This window comes from Chelonia mydas, chromosome 1 (genome assembly GCF_015237465.2).
Source record: "Chelonia mydas isolate rCheMyd1 chromosome 1, rCheMyd1.pri.v2, whole genome shotgun sequence".
In the NCBI taxonomy this organism is placed as follows: Eukaryota; Metazoa; Chordata; order Testudines; family Cheloniidae; genus Chelonia; species Chelonia mydas.
Genome location: NC_057849.1, coordinates 237,887,429 through 237,908,965, shown reverse-complemented (window position 1 = coordinate 237,908,965; position 21,537 = coordinate 237,887,429). Strand labels below are relative to the sequence as shown.

The 21,537-nt window shown below is 48.7% G+C and overlaps 1 protein-coding gene across 2 annotated transcripts in view; it reads left to right on the top strand.

The window, feature by feature from the left end:
* The window catches only part of LOC102940996 (cat eye syndrome critical region protein 2), a 139,932-nt gene that overhangs the window by 81,596 nt on the left and 36,799 nt on the right, over positions 1-21,537 (top strand). Inside the window, exons 1-7 of one of the 2 annotated variants that reach the window (XM_043540154.1) lie at positions 4,397-4,401; positions 8,611-8,794; positions 9,915-10,054; positions 10,618-10,722; positions 11,399-11,448; positions 17,850-18,019; positions 18,535-18,612. In XM_043540154.1, coding sequence (XP_043396089.1) covers positions 9,999-10,054; positions 10,618-10,722; positions 11,399-11,448; positions 17,850-18,019; positions 18,535-18,612 — 459 coding nt within the window. In that variant the 5' untranslated portion in view covers positions 4,397-4,401; positions 8,611-8,794; positions 9,915-9,998. Of the gene's footprint in view, positions 1-4,396; positions 4,402-8,610; positions 8,795-9,914; positions 10,055-10,617; positions 10,723-11,398; positions 11,449-17,849; positions 18,020-18,534; positions 18,613-21,537 lie in introns of those variants that run through there. The other variant, XM_037877703.2, reaches the window with a different exon arrangement.

The following is a 21,537-nucleotide window of genomic DNA, read 5'->3' as shown; positions in this document are numbered from 1 at the left end:
TGCTAAGCAAATCCCTCCCACCATCAGACTTCCTGCCCCCTGCTTCAAATCACTCTGGAGCAGGGGTTCCCAAACTGTGGCACGCATACTCTGGGGTTACGCGAGACATCCTGGGGGAATGTGGGAGAAATTGTGTAATGGTGGATTTTATTTATTAATTATTTTATTTATTGCATTTTCATAACTGGCTACTCAGACGAAGCTTTAAAACTCCGTGGGAATTTGTTACATAAAATACGGTAATTAATTTACTTCAAGATGAACCAAGGAGAACACAGATACACAGAGACGCTGATGTACAGAGCCCTTACCTCCAATCACCATACAGCGCAGTGGTACCATACAGCCCAACAACTGTCCAGTCTAACTGAGCTCAGAACTTAGTCAGGGCTGGGGATTTTTTCAGTTGTATATGTCACACTATAACTATATCTGTATGTTACAGTGAAATATGGACAGATGGCTAAAGACGGGTAGTGTTAAGAAGAACACACAAAATATCAGTGATGAGACGGGTAGGGGTATGTGGGTAGCTGGTAGATCTGGAAGGGGGTACTCAATAAAAAAAGTTTGGGAACCTCTGCTCTAGAGGAAATTCCTGACTCAACCTGAAAAGCCTATAGAGCTATAACGTTTTTTGTTTTCAGTCTGTTCATAGAGCTACCAGTTTAAGAGGCTTGAAGTTTGTGTAAATGACATATTGGGGCTTTTGATGCAAATTCCAGGGCAGGGGATGTAGGGAGTGCTGATGTTGCCTTGACCTTTTCAGAAGACCCAGAGGCATTTTGCAGGGGTGTGGAAACCTCTGATCTCCCACACTTCAGGCAGTTGACTTCAGGAGACAGAATTGGACTCTTAGGCAGAGACTGACTCATTGTTTGTCACCACTTACTAATCCGGCTGAGTTTATATTAATGGTTTGCAACCAAACAGTAACCCCCCACTCTCCCCATCAGAGGGGAAATGTCATTGGCTCAGTAAGAGTAGAAGGAAAGAGGTAAAGTGTGGGAGGAAGGCAGTGGCATTGTCCACCCTTGAACTCCTGGAGCCTCTTTCTTTTGTCCCCCCACCTCCAACCCTCCCACATAGTCATGTACGTGAACCAAAGGAGTATTAGAGGCTTGACTATCCGGGTGCTGTCTCCATTTGGAAAGCTGGTCATGTGGATAGGAATGGGTTCTTTGACATGACAGGGTCTCTTGGACAAGAGGCTGTCACGTTCCATGCCTTGAAATTGCAGAGAGATCACTTGAGCTTTGATTTCCCCCATTGTGCTTCTTTTCCTGCCCTTGCCCAGGAACCATTATTACTAGTGACTCTTCGTTTGTCCACAGCTCCCTGCAGAGTCCACTAATGTTCTCCAAGTATGAGCCAGAAGAGCTCACATCACACAAGAGTGGTGTGAGGCAAGGTGTTCCTCATCCCTGTTGCACTGGTTCTGCTATGCTCTGTCCCTGTATAACTCTGACACCTATCTGGCATGGCAGTGCTAGACCATCAGAATCACTCCTTTTTCCATGTCCTGCATACAGTCTAAGCTGGTGCTCTGAGGTTGCCTACCTTACACTGGCCTCTGATAACTCTCTTGCATCACAGAAATCTCTGAAGGAGGTAGAGAATATACCAGTTAAACTATTTTCCCTGAAGGGGTAATACCTTTCTCCCCCCCATTCTGCCTGACTTAGCTTTTCAGTAGCTTCAAAGACTTTAGCCTAGGGTACAGGCTGGTCCTTCGAACTTCCCTCCCCCTCTAAAGATAAGAATGCTAACTAGTACAGTAAAAAAAGGCCTCCATTGTTACCCCACTTCCCAGCCCAAGGCCAGGCCTGCAGCTGTAACTCACATTGCTTCTGATAAGGTCAGCCTAACCTTTCTTTTTTTTGACAAGTCATGATAGACTGATTGATTTGTGAGGGAGAGAACCTTAGCTGGGCCCTTACATTTTTTTTCTTCTCCTGAAGTAGTCTTTGCTTCTCCTGACCCCGCTAATGATATCTGACTGAGGTCATCTCAACAAACACCAGAAGTCCTCCCCACTTCCTTCTAGAGGACTTGTCTTTGTGGAAAAAAAAATAAAAAATTCCCTACTTATTCAGAATTAAGCTTTCCTGACCTCAGCTATTACTATTCCCCTCACTGTGGAGGGGAAAATGTCTTGTATCCACCTGTCAATTAATGCTCTCACTTACACTGGAATGACTCCCAAAACTAAGTTTGCCCCCTTTTGTCTGTTCAGAAACTACAAGCTGCCAGCTGATAAGGGAAAACAAATGTCCCTCGCTTCCAAAATGGACTTCATGGTGGTCGTCTGTCCTGTTGAGATATTTGGCTATTGAGCTAGAGGGAGACTTTCCAACAGCCTCTTCTGTATACTGAGAACCATCTGTTCAGGGAACGTATAGACTCCTGCTGATAAGGACCTTGCAGGAAAAAAAAGGGGAGCAGGGCTATTGTGCTGACTAGCCAAGTCTGTTTCAATTTTCACAGCTTTAACCAGACATCAATATAACTTTCATTATTTCCTCTTGTTGGCCAAGCAGTAGAGGGAACTACTAGAGTGACCATTCCTTTCACCCCGATGTTTCTTGAGGGGAAAGGTTGAGACTCCCGGTCTCATTGTTTCCATATTTCTACCATTTTGGAGAACTCTTGGGTATGCAGTAGAGGAGGACTACTTCTGGGCCCCCTTCTAGTCTTGAGGTTATGTCACAATTCTTAGTTCTGTCCCAAATAATGTTGTTTCCCTCTCGAGATTAAAACATGCATGCCATTGTCCCAGCTCTTTCTGTGGCATTTAGTCATCCATTGTCACAAAGAAAATAGGCAAAATGGTGAAGCAGCATTTCATATACAAGAGGCTTAAAATACTGTAACATGACAAATATTGTAGCAATGAGTCCAGCCGACTGTTTGGCATCTGTGAACCCTCAGAATGCTTAACTACATGTGCTAGTGTTAGCTGAACATCAACAATAAAAAATTCTGCCTCTGGTATATTTTCAGTTCATTACCACACATTTCCTTTTCATCTAATATTGACAATCAGAAGTTGGTCTGGGTTTTTCTGTAACAAAATTGGCAGTGGGTAGCCCCATTAAGAAAGGATGATGTGGCAATAATTCTATACTTGGACCATTGTGAAGGGCCTTGATGGGATGGGGAAGTGGAAATAGACTCTGGAACTGTGTTATTGAATCAGGATATTGGTAAACAAAAGCAAGTCTTCTGTCTTCCAGTCAAGCTCCAATATCTTGGAGCCTGTTTCAGAAAAGGCGCAGGCAGCCTCCCTCTTAGAAGAGGACAGTGAAAATAATAATAATTTTTTTTAAATGGTGTCATCCCAACAATGCTGCACTGACTGAGAAGTGATTTCAGCTCTCAGAATGAGGTCTTTCCCTGGACTGTTTTGTGGGCCAGACGTCTACAGCTCTATTATGTCCTCTCCCAGGCCCACCCTCCACAAGCACTGGACAAATCTTCCCATTTCCCCCAAGCCCTTCTGAAAGCCTCCCACCTCCTTGTGGTTGTCTCCTGGTCCAAAGGATCTCTTTTGGAACCTGGCTCTGCATACTGAGCACAGATAAGTGCCTGGAAGGTGGAGGTTCACTCAGCATGCAGGATGGGTCAGGAGAAGTGTTCTTTCTTTGCACCACCAGGAAGAGGACTGTAGACGAGGGGGTGCTCTGTGACTGTGGGGCCTTCTTCCGCTCCTCCCTGGTCTCACACATCTGAGCAGAATTCCTCTGGGCGGCGTCCACTGGCTCCTTGACGCCTTAGAGGAGCAGTGGGCGCTGTCCGGGGCTCTCTGCTCGGTATCCCCGTCTGGTTCCCTTCGTTTAGCCCTGTGACTTCACTCCCGTCCCTGTTATATCTTTAGTTGTCCCCCAAACTTAATTGAATCCCGGATCTTGTGGATCCTCCCCTTAGGCTGGGGGAGGTCCTTTAGTAGGCCTGCCCATCTCCAGGATCCCAACAGACTGAGAGAAAAATGCAGGTCAGTGCACTAAAACACAGAGCTGAGAAGGGTGCTTTGAATGCAGGGAAATCCATTGTTTGGACACATTGTTCAGTAGTAATAGCCTGCCTGTGGGAGGAGTCCCAGGCTTCTCTTAGAGATGGTCTAAACTGCAGTGCTGTCCTCTTGGGAGTGGAGTATTTATTTCTCTTAAGTGTGTAAACCCTGATGCCCAGATGGAGAAGCCCTTCCATGGACTTGTTCCCATCCCCTCTATGCCAAACTGCCCTGAAACTTTTGCAGTTTCTACTACAGATCATGAGCAACTCATGTAGTACCCATGTATTAAGTGTTCTCCAAATATAAAAGAAAGTGTGATAATACAAAGTGTATTAATGGCATGATGGTTTATAAAATAAAGGGGAGGGCAGGGGGAGGGAGATCACGTGTGTGTATATATAAATATGTGTTATGTTCCTTACTTGTAAGTGTCTTTGTGGAGCTACATCTTTGGTAGAGTTTTCTAACAGTCCTTTGTTTTAGAGTTATATGAATGCTCTGACTTGGTGTGTCTGGGTGTAAAAGGGTGAGATCTAGAGCTGTGGGTGTCAAAACTGTATTCTTTATGACTGGGGACTCGGTTCAAAAATTCCTTTCCAGTAGCCGCAATTTACCTTCTAGAGAGAGGTCAGGGTATTTAATCAAAACTATTTTTACTCCGCAATAGAAACAGAGGGGTTTGACCAATATTGGACCTGTCTTCCCTGAAGCTGGCAATCAAATATACTCCTCCTTTCTTATGGAAAATCTCTTCTCATCATTCAGGATCCCCAGAAAGATTTTTTTTAAATACACTTTTCTGAGATCTATAGAATAACTCAATCCACCAATTAATCCCTTCAACTTTAAATACCTTTATTTTGCAATGGAAGGACATTTTTTTCAGTATGTAGCCTTGCCATATGGCTTAGCATTGTCTCCATCAGTTGAACTTTTGTGTAAGGCCATGTCTACACTACGGACCTTACAGTGGGGCACAGCTGTACCGCTGCAGCTGCACTGCTGTAAGGGCTGCTCTATGCCAGCGGGAGAGAGCTCTCCCACCGGCATAATTAAACCACCCCGAATGAGCGGCAGTAGCTATGTGGGCAGGAGAGCCTCTCCCACCGACATAGCGCTGTCTGCACTGGCACTTTTGTTGGTGAAACGTATGTCGGTCAGGGGTGTGTTTTTTTCAGACCCCTGACCGACAAAAATTTTGCCGACAAAAATGCTAGTGTAGACAAAGCCTAAGTTATGGTGATTTTGATAACCGCAGAAGAAGGAATATGCAAATCTTCATATCTAGATGATCTGTTGCCTTGCTCCCAGTCCAAACAGACAGCTCACTGGGATTCGCAACAGGTAATAAATCCTATAGACTCAGGGGTTTCTGATCAGCTTCAGCAGGCATTCCCTAACCTTTTCACAGAATGTAGGACTGTGAGAATTGTCGAGATCTAGGTATAGTGTAGAACTTCTCTATAATCTGGTGGTGATCCTTCAACTCCTGGACTCAGGCACTGTTAATGGGCAGCTCAACACGAGACCTAAGCAGGTCTGCTATCTGTAAGGGATCGCCAACAGGAGTCCTTGCACAGACAGGTCACAATCTTCCCAGCAGGTTTTTCCATCTCCAGCAGAGGGGGTCTGCTGCAGAACCCTTTCCAGAGGAGAACCATTAATAGAAATATTAGAGGTGAGAAAAATCACGGGTGTTTTTCTGACAGGCTGTGAAATCCACATATGGACCCCTGCTTGTCTGGGAGAAATGGCCAGCCTGAGAGAGGAGGATAAATATAAATTGGCTGGATGGAGTTGAGGGTTATTGGGAATGCCGTGAGACATCTGGTTCCCATCTCGTGTTCTCATTCTGTCCAAATTCAAAGCGCCAAACACACAGCAGCAGCGTTTGCAAATTGATGAGAGAGAGACTGAGCACTCCTGAGAACAGAGGCTGCGTGCAGCTGATATCGGGCTGATATTACGTCTAGTTTTAGCCACTTATGTACAAATAAAACTCAAACCATTTGGTTGAGTCAACAACCCCTGTCCCCAGAGAGAATGTGAATTAAATGACCAGGTCCTTCAAATCATCTTTTGGAAATGGGGAACTTCATGGATCCATTTTTTTTCTCTGAGCCTCAACAAAAATGGAGAGCAAGGAAAATCAATGCACTCTCATTCCAGTGGTCCAATCATCTGATGTGTGCCTTTCCTTCTTTTCCAATTCTTGCTCAGATAGCCAGAAAAATCAGAACAGAGAAAGCCATACTGCTCCTGGTAGCTCCTTCTTGGCCCCATGGGCCCTTGTTCTCAAGGAACCTGGAAATGTCGGTTTGGTTCCCCTGAGATTCTGCCCTCATTAGATGATCTTCTGACTCGAAGTTCAATCAGATTCTGACAGCTTGAACTTGAGAGGGTAGAATTTGGATGCTGTTAGTTTGTGGCTTTATTCTTCAAACCTGGAAGGAAGTTGTCTGAGATTTTATATAGTTAGCATATTTCCAGGAAATGGGGTCCAGGCATGACATCTGTTCTAAAAGTTTGTCAAATATTGCCTCGCTTTCTTATTTGATGACTTCATTAAAGATCTAAATGTTTAAGTGCTCTGTGTGATCAAATAGAAGTTTTAGGGGTGCTCAGTCTATAAAGAGAATCTGATATCCTGTCTGCAGGTTTTCCAAGGCAGTAACCAAACATTGCCCATTTTAAAGTTCCCAGTTGCAAGTTGGAGATTGAATTTGGCCCTTCAGTGTGTCATGGAACAATGATTTGAACCAATGGCTGCTCTTATTTAAGATAGAAGGCTGTATGTGTTGATTGTTTTGTCTAGGAAAAAACAATTTCTGCACTTTTTACCCCACAAAGTGGGTACTTCAGCTGGTACAGGAATTCTTCCTTAAAATAATCCCTCCTTATTTCAGTGGAAATATTTCCTTCTATTCAAGGAGGTCACATTGCATTTACTTGATTGGGAGGTGAACTGTCCCTGTTAGCTGGGCAGAACAAAGACATTCAGAAAGGCATGTGCTAAAGCCTCCATATCCAATTCTATACAAGCATCTGTCATTGAATACTATAGGAGGTCAGGTAAAACTCCTTCAGGGAAATGGGGTCAGTCAACAAGGAATCATTTTCCACTTGAGGTGCAGAAAGAAACAGGGTCATATGGAGTAATCTGCAGAGTGGGGACATAGGCATTTCTCCACTCATTTATAAGATACTATCAGGTGGCCATTTTTTCCACAAATGATGTGGCATCAGGTCCTGCAGGTTGCCATTCTATCTTGACCCCTCTTTACTATCTTTTCTTTCTTCCTCCCTCTCTTAACATCTGACCTTCTTGCTAGTTCTCAGTAGTCTTCCCCCAGACTGATGATGTTTTTCTCTCTGTTTGTTAAAGATTTAATGCTTTTTTTGGTTACAGTTTTGTATTTGTTTGGTTTGTGGCTATTCTGCAGTTGTGGCATAGTTCCCTGCATTGTCTAGGGAAGTCAGCTGGTGCCAAAAAGGATCCAGTTGAGCTGCCTCCATGAACGCATGTGGGAATGGCTATCCGATAGTGTCCATTCAGACACATGAACTTCCTGTGTGTGAAAGAAAGGCATTCTTGCCGCTTCAGACCACAGATCTGGAATGCTGGCAAGTCACAGGAGTCAGGCAGTAGCACCACTCATAACAAATAAAGTTTTAATAGTCGGTGCTTCATCTCACCCAGATTCTGTAGACTGAAACTTCCACACTCAGAACAAGCTGCATCTAAAATTAGACACACATTCATTTATCTGAGCACAGTCAGCAATCTAAGGTGTGACAGGGCAGCACTTACACCAGAACGGTTACTATTTACAGCAACCCTTAGTGTAAGGTGAGGACAAGAAGTTTACATAAGATACGGTGGGCAAGGTGGGGAGCTAGTGGCAAAGGAGATTCAAATAGTGGAGTAATATGGTCCGATTGGCAGGCAAGAGAGATCATTCTAGTAGCTGCATTTTGGCCAGAGAGGACAGAGTAGACTGAGCATGGAGAAGTGTTTTGCCTTTTAGGACAACAAAGGGTCTGACTTTCAAAATGATTTGGAAGAAGGCTCAGGAGTTGGTAATTACCTGCCTATGGCCAGGGAAAAGGGAGAGATGGTGAGCCTGGTTGATAATGATGGTGTCAGCTAAAATGGAGGAAGGCAGAAGAGGATCGGAATTGTCTGTGAATGCTCCATTGCATCTTCCTTTAATAAAAGTCCGAGTCTGCGCTGATGTGAACAGCTACCTAATGTGACGAAAAGGAGGGAGACTAACAAAGAGGCTTTAAATTATGCAAAATCCTGTATTGTCGCAGTTAGGAATACTACCAGCAGGTAGGAGAGGGTCAAGCCTAGCTGCACAGCTTTAACTAGCCCTGGCTGTCCTAGGACACAGCTCTTAAACGCATTCAGGAAAGTTTCCCAGTGTCAGTCCCTCCACTTCCTGCTACATATTAAGTTCAGTTAGGTTGTGCTGAGCCAGCAGGGCACAGCTTTCAGCCTTGCCTGGATCTTCTAATTCCATTTCCCACCCCCACTAAGTCCTGTCTTTTGCATATTAACCTACAATGGGGGGACTTGTTCTCTTGATTAGGTCGCAGACGTTTCACAGCTATCTTGAGGACATTATCAACTACCGCTGGGAGCTGGAGGAAGGGAAACCCAACCCCCTACGGGAATCCACTTTCCAGGAGCTGCCACTGCGCACCCGCGTGGAAATCCTGCACCGCCTCTGCGATTACCGGCTTGATGCAGATGATGTCTTTGACCTCCTCAAGGTGCTTTGGGCCACAGCTGTCAGATGGGGAAGATGGCAGCTACAGGGAGCTAGGCTGGGTTGTAAAACGGAAGTGGGGATGGAGGGAAATGTTTGCCTTCATGGAGGCTGTTTTTCCTTTTTCCTGCCACTGCTTGTATACATCAGCAAGCCTCCAACCCAGGGGACAGGCCGTTTAGGGGCTGATGCTCCTGTGGCATTTCTAGTCTGTCCGTTTGGGGAGCAAGAAGAGACTGGGGATTTGAACTATAGCTTGGAAGTATTTCTCTCTAAGGTCCCTTTTTTCTCTTTGTCTCCAGACCTAGCTTTGGAAATATTGGTGATGGGGTCTCCCCATTCTCTCTCTTTCTATTAATGTTAAAAGGGATTGGGTTGGTTTGGGGTTTTTTGAGCCAGCCTCTTGGTGAGGTACATAGGTTTCCCATAGTCTGTATATTTTACAGGTTTGGAGATGTAATTTTTTTAATCAAAAAGAAATATTTTAAAGTCATGTTCTTGGTGGTAGTGCAATGAATTAATAGTCATGCTTTTTCCACCTCTGGAGACCTGGGTTATGTCAGATTACAAAGGATCTAGGCAAGTGGTAGGGTCTCTCTGTCATTGATGCATTCACAGCACAAACGTCACTAAGTAAATTGGCCTGATTGACTACATCTCTGAAGACCAAGACTTGAATATCTCGAATAAGGTGCTTCCAGAGTATTGATAGCTCTGTGGGAGCTAGGAGTGCAGTTCTGTCCTGCAGCAGTGCCCCTACCATCCCCCATTATTAAAGTATATTGGGAGAGCTCTATGTGCGAAGTTTCCACAGTGCCTCCCATGCTCTGCATGACTTTAACCAGGGCTAATTAGACCTTCACTGTCATGAGCACCAAAAATGAAATATTAAAACTAAAGAGAGCATGCAAATTAGAAATGTCAATCTAAATCTCTCCCTAGGTGGAGAGGGAATGTGTTCTTTTCTCTAGAGTAATTTCTTCCCAGAACTGCATCAGAACAGATGTGTTGTGGGGGGTGGAGCGGGGTGTTTGTGGAAGGATGTCAGCATGTTTTGAGTGACAGTGCGGCTGTTTTTCAACTTGTCACTGTCTCTCTCACTGCGTGCTCCCAACTGAATGCAGGGTTTGGATGCAGACAGCCTCCGTGTAGAACCACTGGGTGAGGATAGTAATGGCGCCCTCTATTGGTATTTCTATGGCACTCGTATGTACAAAGAAGAGCCAATGCAGGGGAAATCAAATGGAGAGCTGGCTTCAGACAGGTAACAACAGCTTTGAAGTTTTCCTAATTTCCACACAGCCTGGGTAAACAGGGAGAAGAGGGCAGGGCAAGTGGAGCGGAATGGACTATGCAGCAATAAATCTGAGTTGAATAAAATCTGTTTGACTGCCGCTGTTGCTGGGAGGGTGACGGTGGCCTGAATTTGTGCAGGACATGGGTAAAATTGACAAATGCACCAGTAACTAAATCCTGATGCAAGGCAACTAAAGCCACGCATAGCCTTCATGGCACTACAAAAATCTGCCAGTGGGGTAGAAAGATTCCTCTGCCACCACCACCACCTTCCAAGCAGTCTGCCCCTTGGAGACAGCAGCAGTTACGAGTCACTGTCTGCTCCTGAATTAGTCACCCGTAGCTAGTGGTACTCCTGTCCTTCTCCCCCTCCTCCCCCTCCCTTGGCTGCTGTAGTTAATTCCTCCCCTAGTTGGGCCCATAGCAGCTGCTCTGATTTTTTTTTTCTTTCACGCTCTTCTCTCCCTCCTCCCCTGACAGCCACAGTTCCTTTCTTCGGGAGATATTTTCTAACCTTTCATTTTGTTAAAGGGGAAGTGGGGGCCAGACAAACACCCCAAATGTTCCTGGGAAAACAGGCAAGAGACGAGGGCGACCCCCAAAACGGAAAAAACTGCTGGAGGAGAATCTGTTGAGGTAAGGAAAAGGGTGTTCCTGGAATGGTTATGTGATATACTCTCATATAAGGAGGAAAGCTGGCTGGTCTTTCTTGGCATTGATAGTACCTTTTCGGGCCTCCCATTGGAACTGGAGATCCCCTGCACCCCAATTTGTGTTTTTTTCCATTTGGGCGTCAAAAGGTAATTCTCCCTGCAACCGTACCCCCTGAAGCCATGATCTCAAATCATCTTGCACAGACAGGCTTGGCTGGTACTTGGGTGAGGATTCTAAGAAAATCCAGATGCTGCAGGAAGCAATGTGGGTAAAACACTGGATGCCGTTCTTCCCACTGAGTCTGTACTGATCTGCATGTTGCTAGGGGGCACATTGCAGCTAGAGAGACTGTATTTAGATGCTATTTTAAACCAAAGTCCTGCCTACCTGAAATCATTAAAGATTTCCTGGTTCTATCCATAAGAGTAGGGATGTTATCCTGGCCAAATTCCATTTTGGCCGTTTACATAATTTTCCTTGAAGTTTCATTCAAATAGGATATTTCTCACTTCCTGTACAAAATGTGTGTGGTGTTTGCTGTGCATTAAACAGCCGTTGCATTCTTCCCCAGAAGTGGCTGCATTTCAGCGGCTGGCGAAATGTCTTGTATATGTTTTTATGTCACTACCTGTGTGTATAATTACCTTCCTCTTTATAGGGAGAAGGCTGAAGAGAACTTGCTCGTGCATGAGACACAGATGAAAAATGGTAAAGACATTATGGGAGGAATTTGATCTGCTATTGCAGTTTTAAAATCATTCAAAGCTAAGAGAGACAAGATTCCTAGAGAAGGAGGAGGGTCTGTTTAGTGAGAGGCTCTCTAGAGGTGGTACCCTGTGTCTTTAGCCTGGTTGGTTCTGATTGTATTTGGCATGAGCAGTTAAAGAAATAGACTATCTTATTCCCAGGAGACTAGGCAGCTAAATGCTTCCTATATAGCAAGGCACTATTTTGGGAATAGGAGTGACTAATGAATTCGGTTATTGTGTGGGAGGCCTGAGTTTGGAATAGGCTTGGTGGGGAACCCTCCTCTACTCACGCACTAAAATCAGTAGAGAAGGAGTATGTATGGACAGATGCTCTCCTGAGAAGGGGTGAGCACAGGCCATGTGGACACACATCTTGTTGTGGTAGATGCGTTTTGCCCTCTCTGTTACAGGGAGAGAGTCACAAGGGTGGGTAGTATTGTAGGAGAACAAAGTATTCTCCTTGCCTGTCTCCCATCTGGTGTCAGATGTATACACTATCAGTACTGTGTAAACCAGGAATTAGGGAAATCCACGTTCCAGGTCCTTACTAGGGAGTCCTTGGCCCACAAGGAGTTAGTGAGGTGAGATGCCAACATATCGTGACAGTTTCTCCAAAGGGACTGGGTGAGAGACTCATTTCTCAAACATGAGAATCCACTGGTCTGAATATTACTTATGGGTTAGACCTGCCCATTCTTCTTCGAGTGCTTGCTGATGTCCATCCATATTAGGTGTGTGTGCTCGCCACATGCACCGGTGCCGGAAGATTTTCCCTCAGCAGTATCCATAGGGGACTGGCTCTGGCGCCCTCTGGAGTGGCGCCCGCATGGTGCAGTATAAGGGGCGCCTCCGGCTCCCCACCACCCTCAGTTCCTTCTTGCCGCCAGTGACGGAGCTGGAACGTTCGCTGCTTTGGCTAGCGTTGTTTTGTTCTCCGTTCCCGCGAACTTTGTAAAATCTGTAAAATGGCTAGTAGTTGAGTCAGTTACCCTTAATAGTAATTCTTGAAGTCTTCGTTAGTCCCGAACAGGACTCAGCCTGGCTTTAAGCCCTGCAATCATTGCAAACGGCCTATGCCCATCAGCGATCCACATAGTAGCTGCCTAAGGTGCTTGGGCGAAGGGCACATAAGCGACAAGTGTCTTTTTTGTAAGTCCTTCAAACCCAGGACGAATAAGGAGCGGGACAGTCGCCTGAAAGTGCTCGTGATGGAGTCAGCCCTCACTCGGGCACTGGAGCAACGGTCTGACTCGGCACTGAGCACCACGGAGTCGGTGCGCAGCACTCTGTCGGTGCCATCCACAAGCTGGCACCTGTCTCACCCTGCTGCTCTGGCCAAGAAGCCAAAGAAGACAGGGAGGGGAAGATCTCCTACTTTCCTCAAGGGAAAGGAGAGGGCTGAGGGCGAGCAAAGACCCACGCAGGGCAGCTCAATGCCCACCTCGGGAAGTCAGGCCCCACCTCAAGTTGACCGATGTAGCCCATCCCATACCTTGCCAGCAACTCAAGATAGTGGTACAGGCCTCCGTCAGCTCCAGGTGCTGTCAACACCCGAAGCTCTGCAGGCAACTCAGGAGATCCTGACACTTCCGGTGCCACTCACACCAGCTCTGGCAGTACCCCAGTCTCGGGGTAAACCCACCTTGGGATCTCCACATATGTCCCCGCCTCCCCAGCACCGTTCCCCATCACATGGGATGTCCCACCACCACTCACCCACCTGAAGTCGTCACGCCTCAGGGAGGCAGGCTCAGCGGAGCCCTTTTCAGTCCCCGGACCTTGGGCACCGACAGTACCTCGCTGGTAGCTTGGCGTAGATCCACTGAGGCATGCGTGTCGTGTGTCGTCATTCCCACCCCCCCTCCAGGAGCACCGAGACCGACCCCTTGCGTCGCGGAGACCTCGGTACAGATCCCGGGACCGATCGAGGGACCAAAGCCATCAGACACCAGACGCCATTGTCGGTCTCCAAGACAGGGATCTCTGCATTCGGGAGGTCCCTCCCGGCAACTGGCTTGTGATAGCTCCTGGTCCCGATTGACATCCCGGTACTGGTCGGGTAGCATAAGGTGAAGATTGCCAAGTTTCCCATGCCGATATGCCGAACACCGTCAGTCCCCAAGGCCCCGACCAAGATGTTCGTCTTGCTCGGACAAGTCTGCCTCCAAGCGCAGTGACTGGCACCAGTCAGATAAGAGCTGCCGCTCCACCCGATGCTGGTCGCAGGGTAGCGACCGCTCCAGCTCTGGCTCCAGCACTGAGCAGGGCTCCCTAACAGTGAGGCAGCTTCCGGTGCCTGCAGTGCCTCCTACATCATCAGCACTGAAACCTGCCCCATGGCCCCAGGCACAGTAGCTGGCGCCATGGTACCCATGGAACCTCTGGGGGTTCACCCAACCTTCACAGGCTGCCTGGTTGGTGTCGGGAACCTCGGACAGGCCAGCGGCCTCAACATCCCAACCCTCTCCAGTCCGCAAGACTTTGCGGGGAAGGACCTCACAGGTCCAGAAGAACCCAGAAGAGCAGCCTGCTGGACAACCAATGGACATCGAGGCTCCTGTGGTATTCTGGGCAATCCTCGAGGAGGGCATGACGGCAGCTAGAGCAGCCCTCCAAGCAACTTCAGATGCAGCAGATTCTGCAACCCGCACCATGGCCTCCCCCATCTCCATGAGGCGAGCTTCCTTGCTGCTCCTCTCGGGCTTGTCCACCGAGGCTCAGCAGTCGATGCAGGACCTTCCCTTGGATGGCCAGGCCCTATTTGCAGAACAGACTGATACCAAGCTGCACGGTTTAAAGGACGCCCGTACCACCCTGAAAACACTAGGGCTGTACGTCCCAGGCCCGGCACGTAAGCAGTTCAAACCACAACAGCCTCAGGGACAAGGGAACCAGCCTCAGCAGGACCTGCCTCACAAGAAGGCCAAGGGCTACGAGCGCCACCCACGCCACCCTCCTCCACCTCCTGCTCAGTCGGGCTTCACCCAGAATAAGCAAGGGGCCAAGCTACCAGACTGTTCCCTGGATCCACCTTCCCTGTTTTTTCCCCACTGCCTTTCCTTTTTCCTCCCCGCATGGACCACTATAATCTTGGACTGCTGGGTCCTGAACACAGTGGCACAGGGCTATACCCTCTTGTTTCTTTCTACCTCACTTCCCAATCCCTCTTCAGGGACTGTTCTCATGAGAGTCTACTCGTGCAGGAGGTTCAAGGGTTGCTGCATCTGGGGGCGGTAGAGGAAGTTCCTCCAGAGTACAGGAACAGGGGGGCTTATTCCCGATACTTTTTAATCACAAAGGCCAAGGGCAGTCTACGAGCCATTCTGGACCTGTGAGACCTCAACAAGTACCTAAAGAAGCTGAAGTTCCCCATGGTCTCCCTGGCCTCTATCATCCCCTCTCTGGATCCAGGAGACTGGTATGCTGCCCTCAACGTAAAGGATGCATACTTCCACATAGCTATCTTCCAAGAACACAGACGTTTTCTCTGATTCACAGTGGGACCCGGCCATTACCAATTTAAGGTCCTCCAGTTTGGCCTGGTGACAGCACCGAGGGTGTTTATCAAGTGCATGTCAGTGGTGGCGGCTTACCTCAGGTGCCGGGGTATCCAGATCTACCCATATCTCGATGACCGGCTGGTCAAGGGTAGCTCCAGATCTCAGGTCCAAAAGGATGTTGCAGTGCTACAAGCCATGTGCCGCTCCCTGGGCCTACTAGTGAATGGCAAAAAATCTATGTTAGTTCCAGTGCAAAGGATAGAATTAATCGGAGCAGTGCTCGACCTGCACCAGAGTGTTCCTGCTGCGAGAAAGGTTTCAGACATTAGCAGGCCTTGTCGCAGAGGTGTCTGCGTTCCCCCTGACTACAGCCAGCATCTGTCTGCATCTGCTGGGCCACATAGCAGCTTGCACATACGATGTATCCATGCCAGGCTCCGGATGCGGCCCCTGCAACAATGGCTGACGATAGTCTATTCCCAATCCAGGGATCACCTGGACAAGATCGTTACCATACCACCTCGCTGCGATGGTGGACTGATCGCAAGATGGTCCTAGAGGGAGTTCTGTTCAACAACCCCCTCACTCTATCGAGTTGGTGTCGGACGCCTCAGACCTCGGCTGCAGTGCGCACCTCGGAGTTCTCCAGACCCAGGCTATGTGGTCCCCGGAGGAGATGGTGCTACACATAAATGTCAAAGAACTCAGAGCGGTCCGGTTAGTATGCAGCGTCTTCCTACCTCACCTGTCGGGCAAGGTGGTGAGAGTCCTTATGGACAACACTGCCTCGACATCAACAGGCAAGGGGGAGTGTGCTCATCGGCTGTCTGCCAAGAGGCACTCCGTCTATGGGACTTGTGCATCGACCACGAGATCCACCTGGAAGCTTGTCACCTCCCTGGTGTCAAGAACACGCTAGCAGATCACCTCAACGGGGCCTTTTCCTCTCACCACAAGTGGTTGCACCACCTGGAGGTGGAGAACTCCCGAAGTGGACCTGTTCGATACCAGGCAAAACAGAAAATGGCATCAGTTTTGTTCTTGGCGAGGTCTGGACAAGGACTCCCTCTCCGATGCCTTCTTCCTGTCGTAGTTGGGGAGCCTGATGTACGCATTCCCTCTGATCCCACTCATCGCCAAAGTCCTGGCAAAGATCAAGAGAGACAGGGCGCAGGTTATCATGATTGCCCTGGTGTGGCCTCGCCAGCACTGGTTCGGCATGCTCATGAACCTGACAGCAGGCCCTCCCTGGCCCCTGCCCAACCGACTGGACCTGCTGTCCCGATCGGCTCTTACACTGCAACCTTGCGTCCCTCCACCTCTCGGCATGGATGCTGCGTGGCTGAACCCGGAGGAGCGGATCTGTTCGGAGGAGGTCCTCCTGGGAAGTAGGAAGCCCTCAACCAGACTGACTTACCTGGCCAAGTGGACAAGATTTTCCCGCTGGGCGTCCGAAGGAGGCGTCTCTCCCTCGTGTTCCTCCATACAGGTTTTCCTAGACTACCTATTCCATTTGAGGAACCAGGGCCTGGCACGCTCTTCCATTAGAGTGCATCTTGCAGCCATCTCCACTTTTCACCCACCGATCCAAGGACAGACGGTGTTTTCCCTTGACATGATGGTCGGATTCTTGAGAGGGCTCGAGAGACTCTTTCCGCAGGTATGGGCTCCTGTCCCGCAGTGGGATCTTAACTTGGTCCTCTCTAGGCTCACCAGCCCACCCTTTGAACTGTGGGGTTCCTGCTCCTACCACCTCCAGGGGTACTGCTTTGGAGTCCCCTAATATGGAATGGACATGAGCAAGCACTTGAAAAAAAGAATTACCTTTTCCAAATCTGGTGTTCTTCGAAGTGAGTTTGTCATGTCCATTCCACAACCCCCCTCCTTCCCCACTGTTGGAGTTTCTGGCAAAAAGGAACTGGGGGGGGGAACTGGCGGCACCCCTTATACCATGCCATTTGGGTGCCACTCCAGAGGGCGCCAGAGCCATCCCCTATGGATACTGCTGAGGGAAAAACTTCCAGCACCGCTGCATGTGGTGAGCACACACACCTAATGTGGAATGGACATGAACAACACATCTCGAAGAACACCAGTTACAGAAAAGGTAACGGTTGTTTCCACCACGATGGAGGCAGCTTTGGCTTTGGCTTTTCTCTACCCCTTCCTCAGAGTTCAACCTCTCCCTGGACTGCTGCAGCTCCACACTTGGAATTTCAAGAGAGAACTTCCAAAGCTGAAACTACATAAATAGAAATGTGGTTGGTTTATAGGATGGATGTGTTCTGCTAGTTTGGATAGTTTCAGCTTTAGAAGTTATCTCCTGGGTCAGAGCGCCGTGCTGCAGCAGTCCAGCAGAGGGAGTCTGAGCAACTGTAACCCATGAGTAGTGTCCAGACCCAGTTGATGCCTTCCATTATAAAAAATAAATTACAGCTAAGGAAACTAACTCTTCCTTTCCCCACTTGTCTTTTCCTCCTGTGGGCTGCTGGATAGTCAGGGTTGTGTTTTTAGAGTGGATTAGGTTAATAATGGCATTTCACCCAAAATATTCCAGGTGCTGCCACTGTTTTATTTCCCACCCCGGCGTACAGTGCCCTGGAGTGTGTGTTATTGGCTCTAGGGGCCATGACAATGCTCTTGAGAGAGCTTGGAATGAAGCCATAGCTAGGCTGGTCTTCCTGTAGCCTACATGAACGATTCTTCTTGCTTCTTCCTAGACCACAACCCATGTTACCTAGGGGTGTGTACACAGCCAACGTCTTTCTTTCTTCCAAAGTTCTGGAGGGGAGAGCGTAGGTCGGAGGAAAGCTGCCAACAATAATCATTGTAGAGATAATATCCCTTTATGTTCTTGAAGGGTCCCAGGGACCAGGCCGTGGGACATGGTGGCTGCTGTGTCAGACAGAAGAGGAGTGGAGACAAGTCACAGAGAGCTTCAGAGAGAGAACCTCCCTAAGAGAACGGCAGCTCTACAAGCTCCTGAGTGAAGACTTCCTGCCTGAGATTTGCAACATGATCGCCCAGAAGGTACGTGTGAGGTCATAAGGCTGGGGAGGTGTCAGCCTGCTTATCTCTGTATGGTGACTGCTCTTGAATGCAGGGACGCTGGATGGCTGGAAGAAGGCTAAATCCAGCCAGCCATCAAACACCCGTGGGAATAGGGAATGGGAAGGATGTCTTATCTGCTGCAGCAGAAACACTTTGAGCAGTACAGGATCCCTAAATACTTTCTAGGTACCATGTAAACAGGGACTACTAGGCTTTGTTTGCAAGGAGTGGGATTTTTGGTGATGGAGTGGTGGATAGCTAGACTCTGAACAGTGCTACTCATCAGATAACTATTTTAAGATGGGACAAATCTGGAGTATGATCTTCCTGAGAACATGCCTCTTAAATCAACTCCATAGCCAGTATGACGCTACCCTTGTAAAGCTAATAGTAGCTTCCTGGTCACTCCTAATACAAAAATTCCCCAACCAACATCAGTGGTGTGCCCCAATCCACATCTTCTCCTTCTCTCCCTTCCTCCACCCCCATTTCAGGAGAAGCGTCTACAGCGAACGGAGTTTTCGCCCAGGTGGATGTCTGACCGTCAGCCCATTAAGCCAATCCAGCAGGAGGTGAGAAGGTTTGAAAATGGTTGCAAGCAAATACCTCGGGAAAAATAACCCAAATCATAGATATTCAGTGGGAAGGAAAACTTTAAAAGCATTAATGCCGAAAGAGAGCTTGATAGCAGCCATCAAATTAAAGATGAATATGCAATGGCACCAAAAGAAGCCAATGCAATTATGGGCTGCATGCACAGAAGCATCATATCATGAATCAGGGGAGTAACAGCCTTTCTTTCTAACTCAGAGGCAGCTGCACCCACAGGAATCTGTTCACTTTGAGGAACTTCACTACTATAGAAATACTGGCAAATTGGAGATTTTCAGAGACAATCTAAGTAGGACCTGGGGCTAGAAGGATTGATTTACAAAGGGAAATTATAGGAGTGAAGAACGTATAGCTTAATAAAGGTAAACATGAGGCTCCATGTACTTGTCAGGGAGTAAAGACTAAAGGTGGAGATGAATTCTTTGGTTTAGTACACAAGGTGTAATGAGGAGAAATAGGATGGAACAGGGAGAGAAAATGTAGGTTGATTGTCCTAGGAAAGCTTAGACTCAGATCTATTAAGTCACGGAATAATCTCCTAGTGGAGGTGGCAAAAGAACCATTACTTGTATGTTTTAAATTAAACTGGACAAAACATTGGAAAACATCCTGCAGGGAACATCTCACATGAGCCAGGGGGCAGGACTGGATAGATGATTTTTGTCTGTTCTATTTCTAATACCTGTAATATGAGGGAAGAGCAGAAAGGATGTCACATGATTCCATTTGTTAAACAAATTAGAGTAGTTGAATAAATGTAGGGACGAGCCATTCCTTGTGTTACAGATAGGAGCCCATGGAGAGGGGGATGATGTACTAACCACTGTCAGTTAGACCAGGGATATTCTCCTGTTAGGGTTGCCAACTTTCTAATTGCACAAAACCGAATACCCTTGCCCTGCCTCCTTCCCCAAAGTCCCGCCCTCCCGCTCATTCCATCCCTCCTCCCTCTGTCACTCGCTCTCCCCCGCCCTCACTCGCTCATTTTCATCAGGCTGGGGCAGGGGGTTGGGGTGCAGGAGGGTGTGAGGGCTCTGGCTAGGGGTGTGGGCTCCGGGGTGGGGCCAGAAATGAGGGGTTCAAGGTGTTGGAGGGGCTGGGGCATGAGGTTGGGGTGCGGGAGTGGGTGAGGGCTCTGGCTGGGGGTGCAGACTCTGGGGTGGGCCAGGGATGAGGGGTTTGGTGTGCAGGAGGGGGCTCCGGGCTGGGGGGTGGGGTCGAGGGGTTCAGAGTGTGGGAGGGGGTTCCGGGCTGAGACAGGGGATTGGGGTGCAGGAGGGAGTACAGTCTCTGGGATGGGGGTGTGGGTTCTGGGGTGTGGCAGGGGGTTGGGGACGGGGGGCATGGGGTGTGGGCTCCACGAGGGAGTTCGGGTGCAGGAGGGGGGCTCCGGGATGGGGGTTGGGGCGTGGGAGGGCGTGCAGACTCTGGCCAGGCAGCATTTACCTCAGGTGGCTCCCGGAAGCAGCCTCGTGTCCCTCGGCCCCCAGGCGGAGGCACAGCCAGGCGGTTCTGCGTGCTGACTCCACCCACGGGTGCCGCCCCTGCAGCTCCCATTGGCCGCGGTTCCCGGCCAATGGAGATGCAGAGCCAGCTCTTGGGGCGGGGGCTGCGCACGGAGCCCCCATAGTAGCACCTCTGCCTAGGGGCCGCAGGGACGTGCCGGCCACTTCCGGGTCGCCATGCAGAGCAGGTTGGGAGCCTGCTAGCCCCACTGCGCCACCAACTGGACTTTTAACAGCCCGATCAGTGGTTCTGACCAGAGCCGCTGGGGTGCCTTTTCGACCGGGTTTTCTGGCCAAAACCGGACACCTGGCAACTCTATCTTCTGTGCTACAAAAAACGTTACCATCCAGGAAGTGAGATGACACATTCATACACAGGCAGCAAAAATCCAAATGTGGGGACAGGAAAACACATGGAGTCTGAATGGCTGCTAATCAGTAACACAGGTGCTTCAGGTCCAGGGGTGCAGAGGGCTGTTAATTGCTGCCTGTGAGTCAGTATATTGGTTCCAGTGAGCTCAGGGCTATCCCTGCACTGCTTCTTACTGTGCTTTGGAGTTGGGGGTGCCAGCAGTTACTGTGATAGGGGGTCTCAGGACATTCATATTTGCAGGGAGGGGGAGTCTGTTAGCTGCCCAGCACGACATTGCAGTCACATGTGCCACATGGGAGACAGGAAAAGTGCCAGAGTATCTGGTGACCGGTTTGCTAAAGGTTGGGTAGGGGCTGCATTGGTAAGATTCAGGCACAAAACGTCACTCCTGCTCAGTGTGGTGTTGTGTACGTGACCCCTTCCTTCTAGCCCCGAGCTCTGGATGCTTCTTAAATCTGAGCTGTAACTGCTCCATAGGCTTCTGATCCTTCCGGGGATTTCTCAACAGGTGGTTCAGATTAACTCCTCATTAAAAACCTTCTGAGCAGCACCCTCATTAAGGAGAAACTGCGGAAATCCTGGCAGAGACTATTCAGGGGACGAGGGGAAGGGGCACGAGCTATTCTCGTGCTGGGGGAGGCCAAGGGGACCAGTACTCCATCTCCTTATATTGATTGAGTATCCTGAGATGGCCCATTTCAGAAGCCAACGTGAAAGGCAGAACCTAGGGATGGTGATGCTATGTCTCGCAGTGCCCTCTATAGGAGGGAAGGAGGTGGTTACATTAAAATCACAGAAATCGGGTTTGTTTTATGCAAGTAAGGAAAAGCTGGATTAAAAAAAAATCCTTGCCAACTATTCGTTCGGAAAGTTTTACTTATGTTCCGTGCTGGCATTTCTCATTCCAACAGGTGTGCAAAGAGACACTCCCAACACACAACCTGACTGCCTGCTTGGGTGTCTGTGGCCTGATTTCCAAGATGAGCACCCATAACTCTGGCTGACTT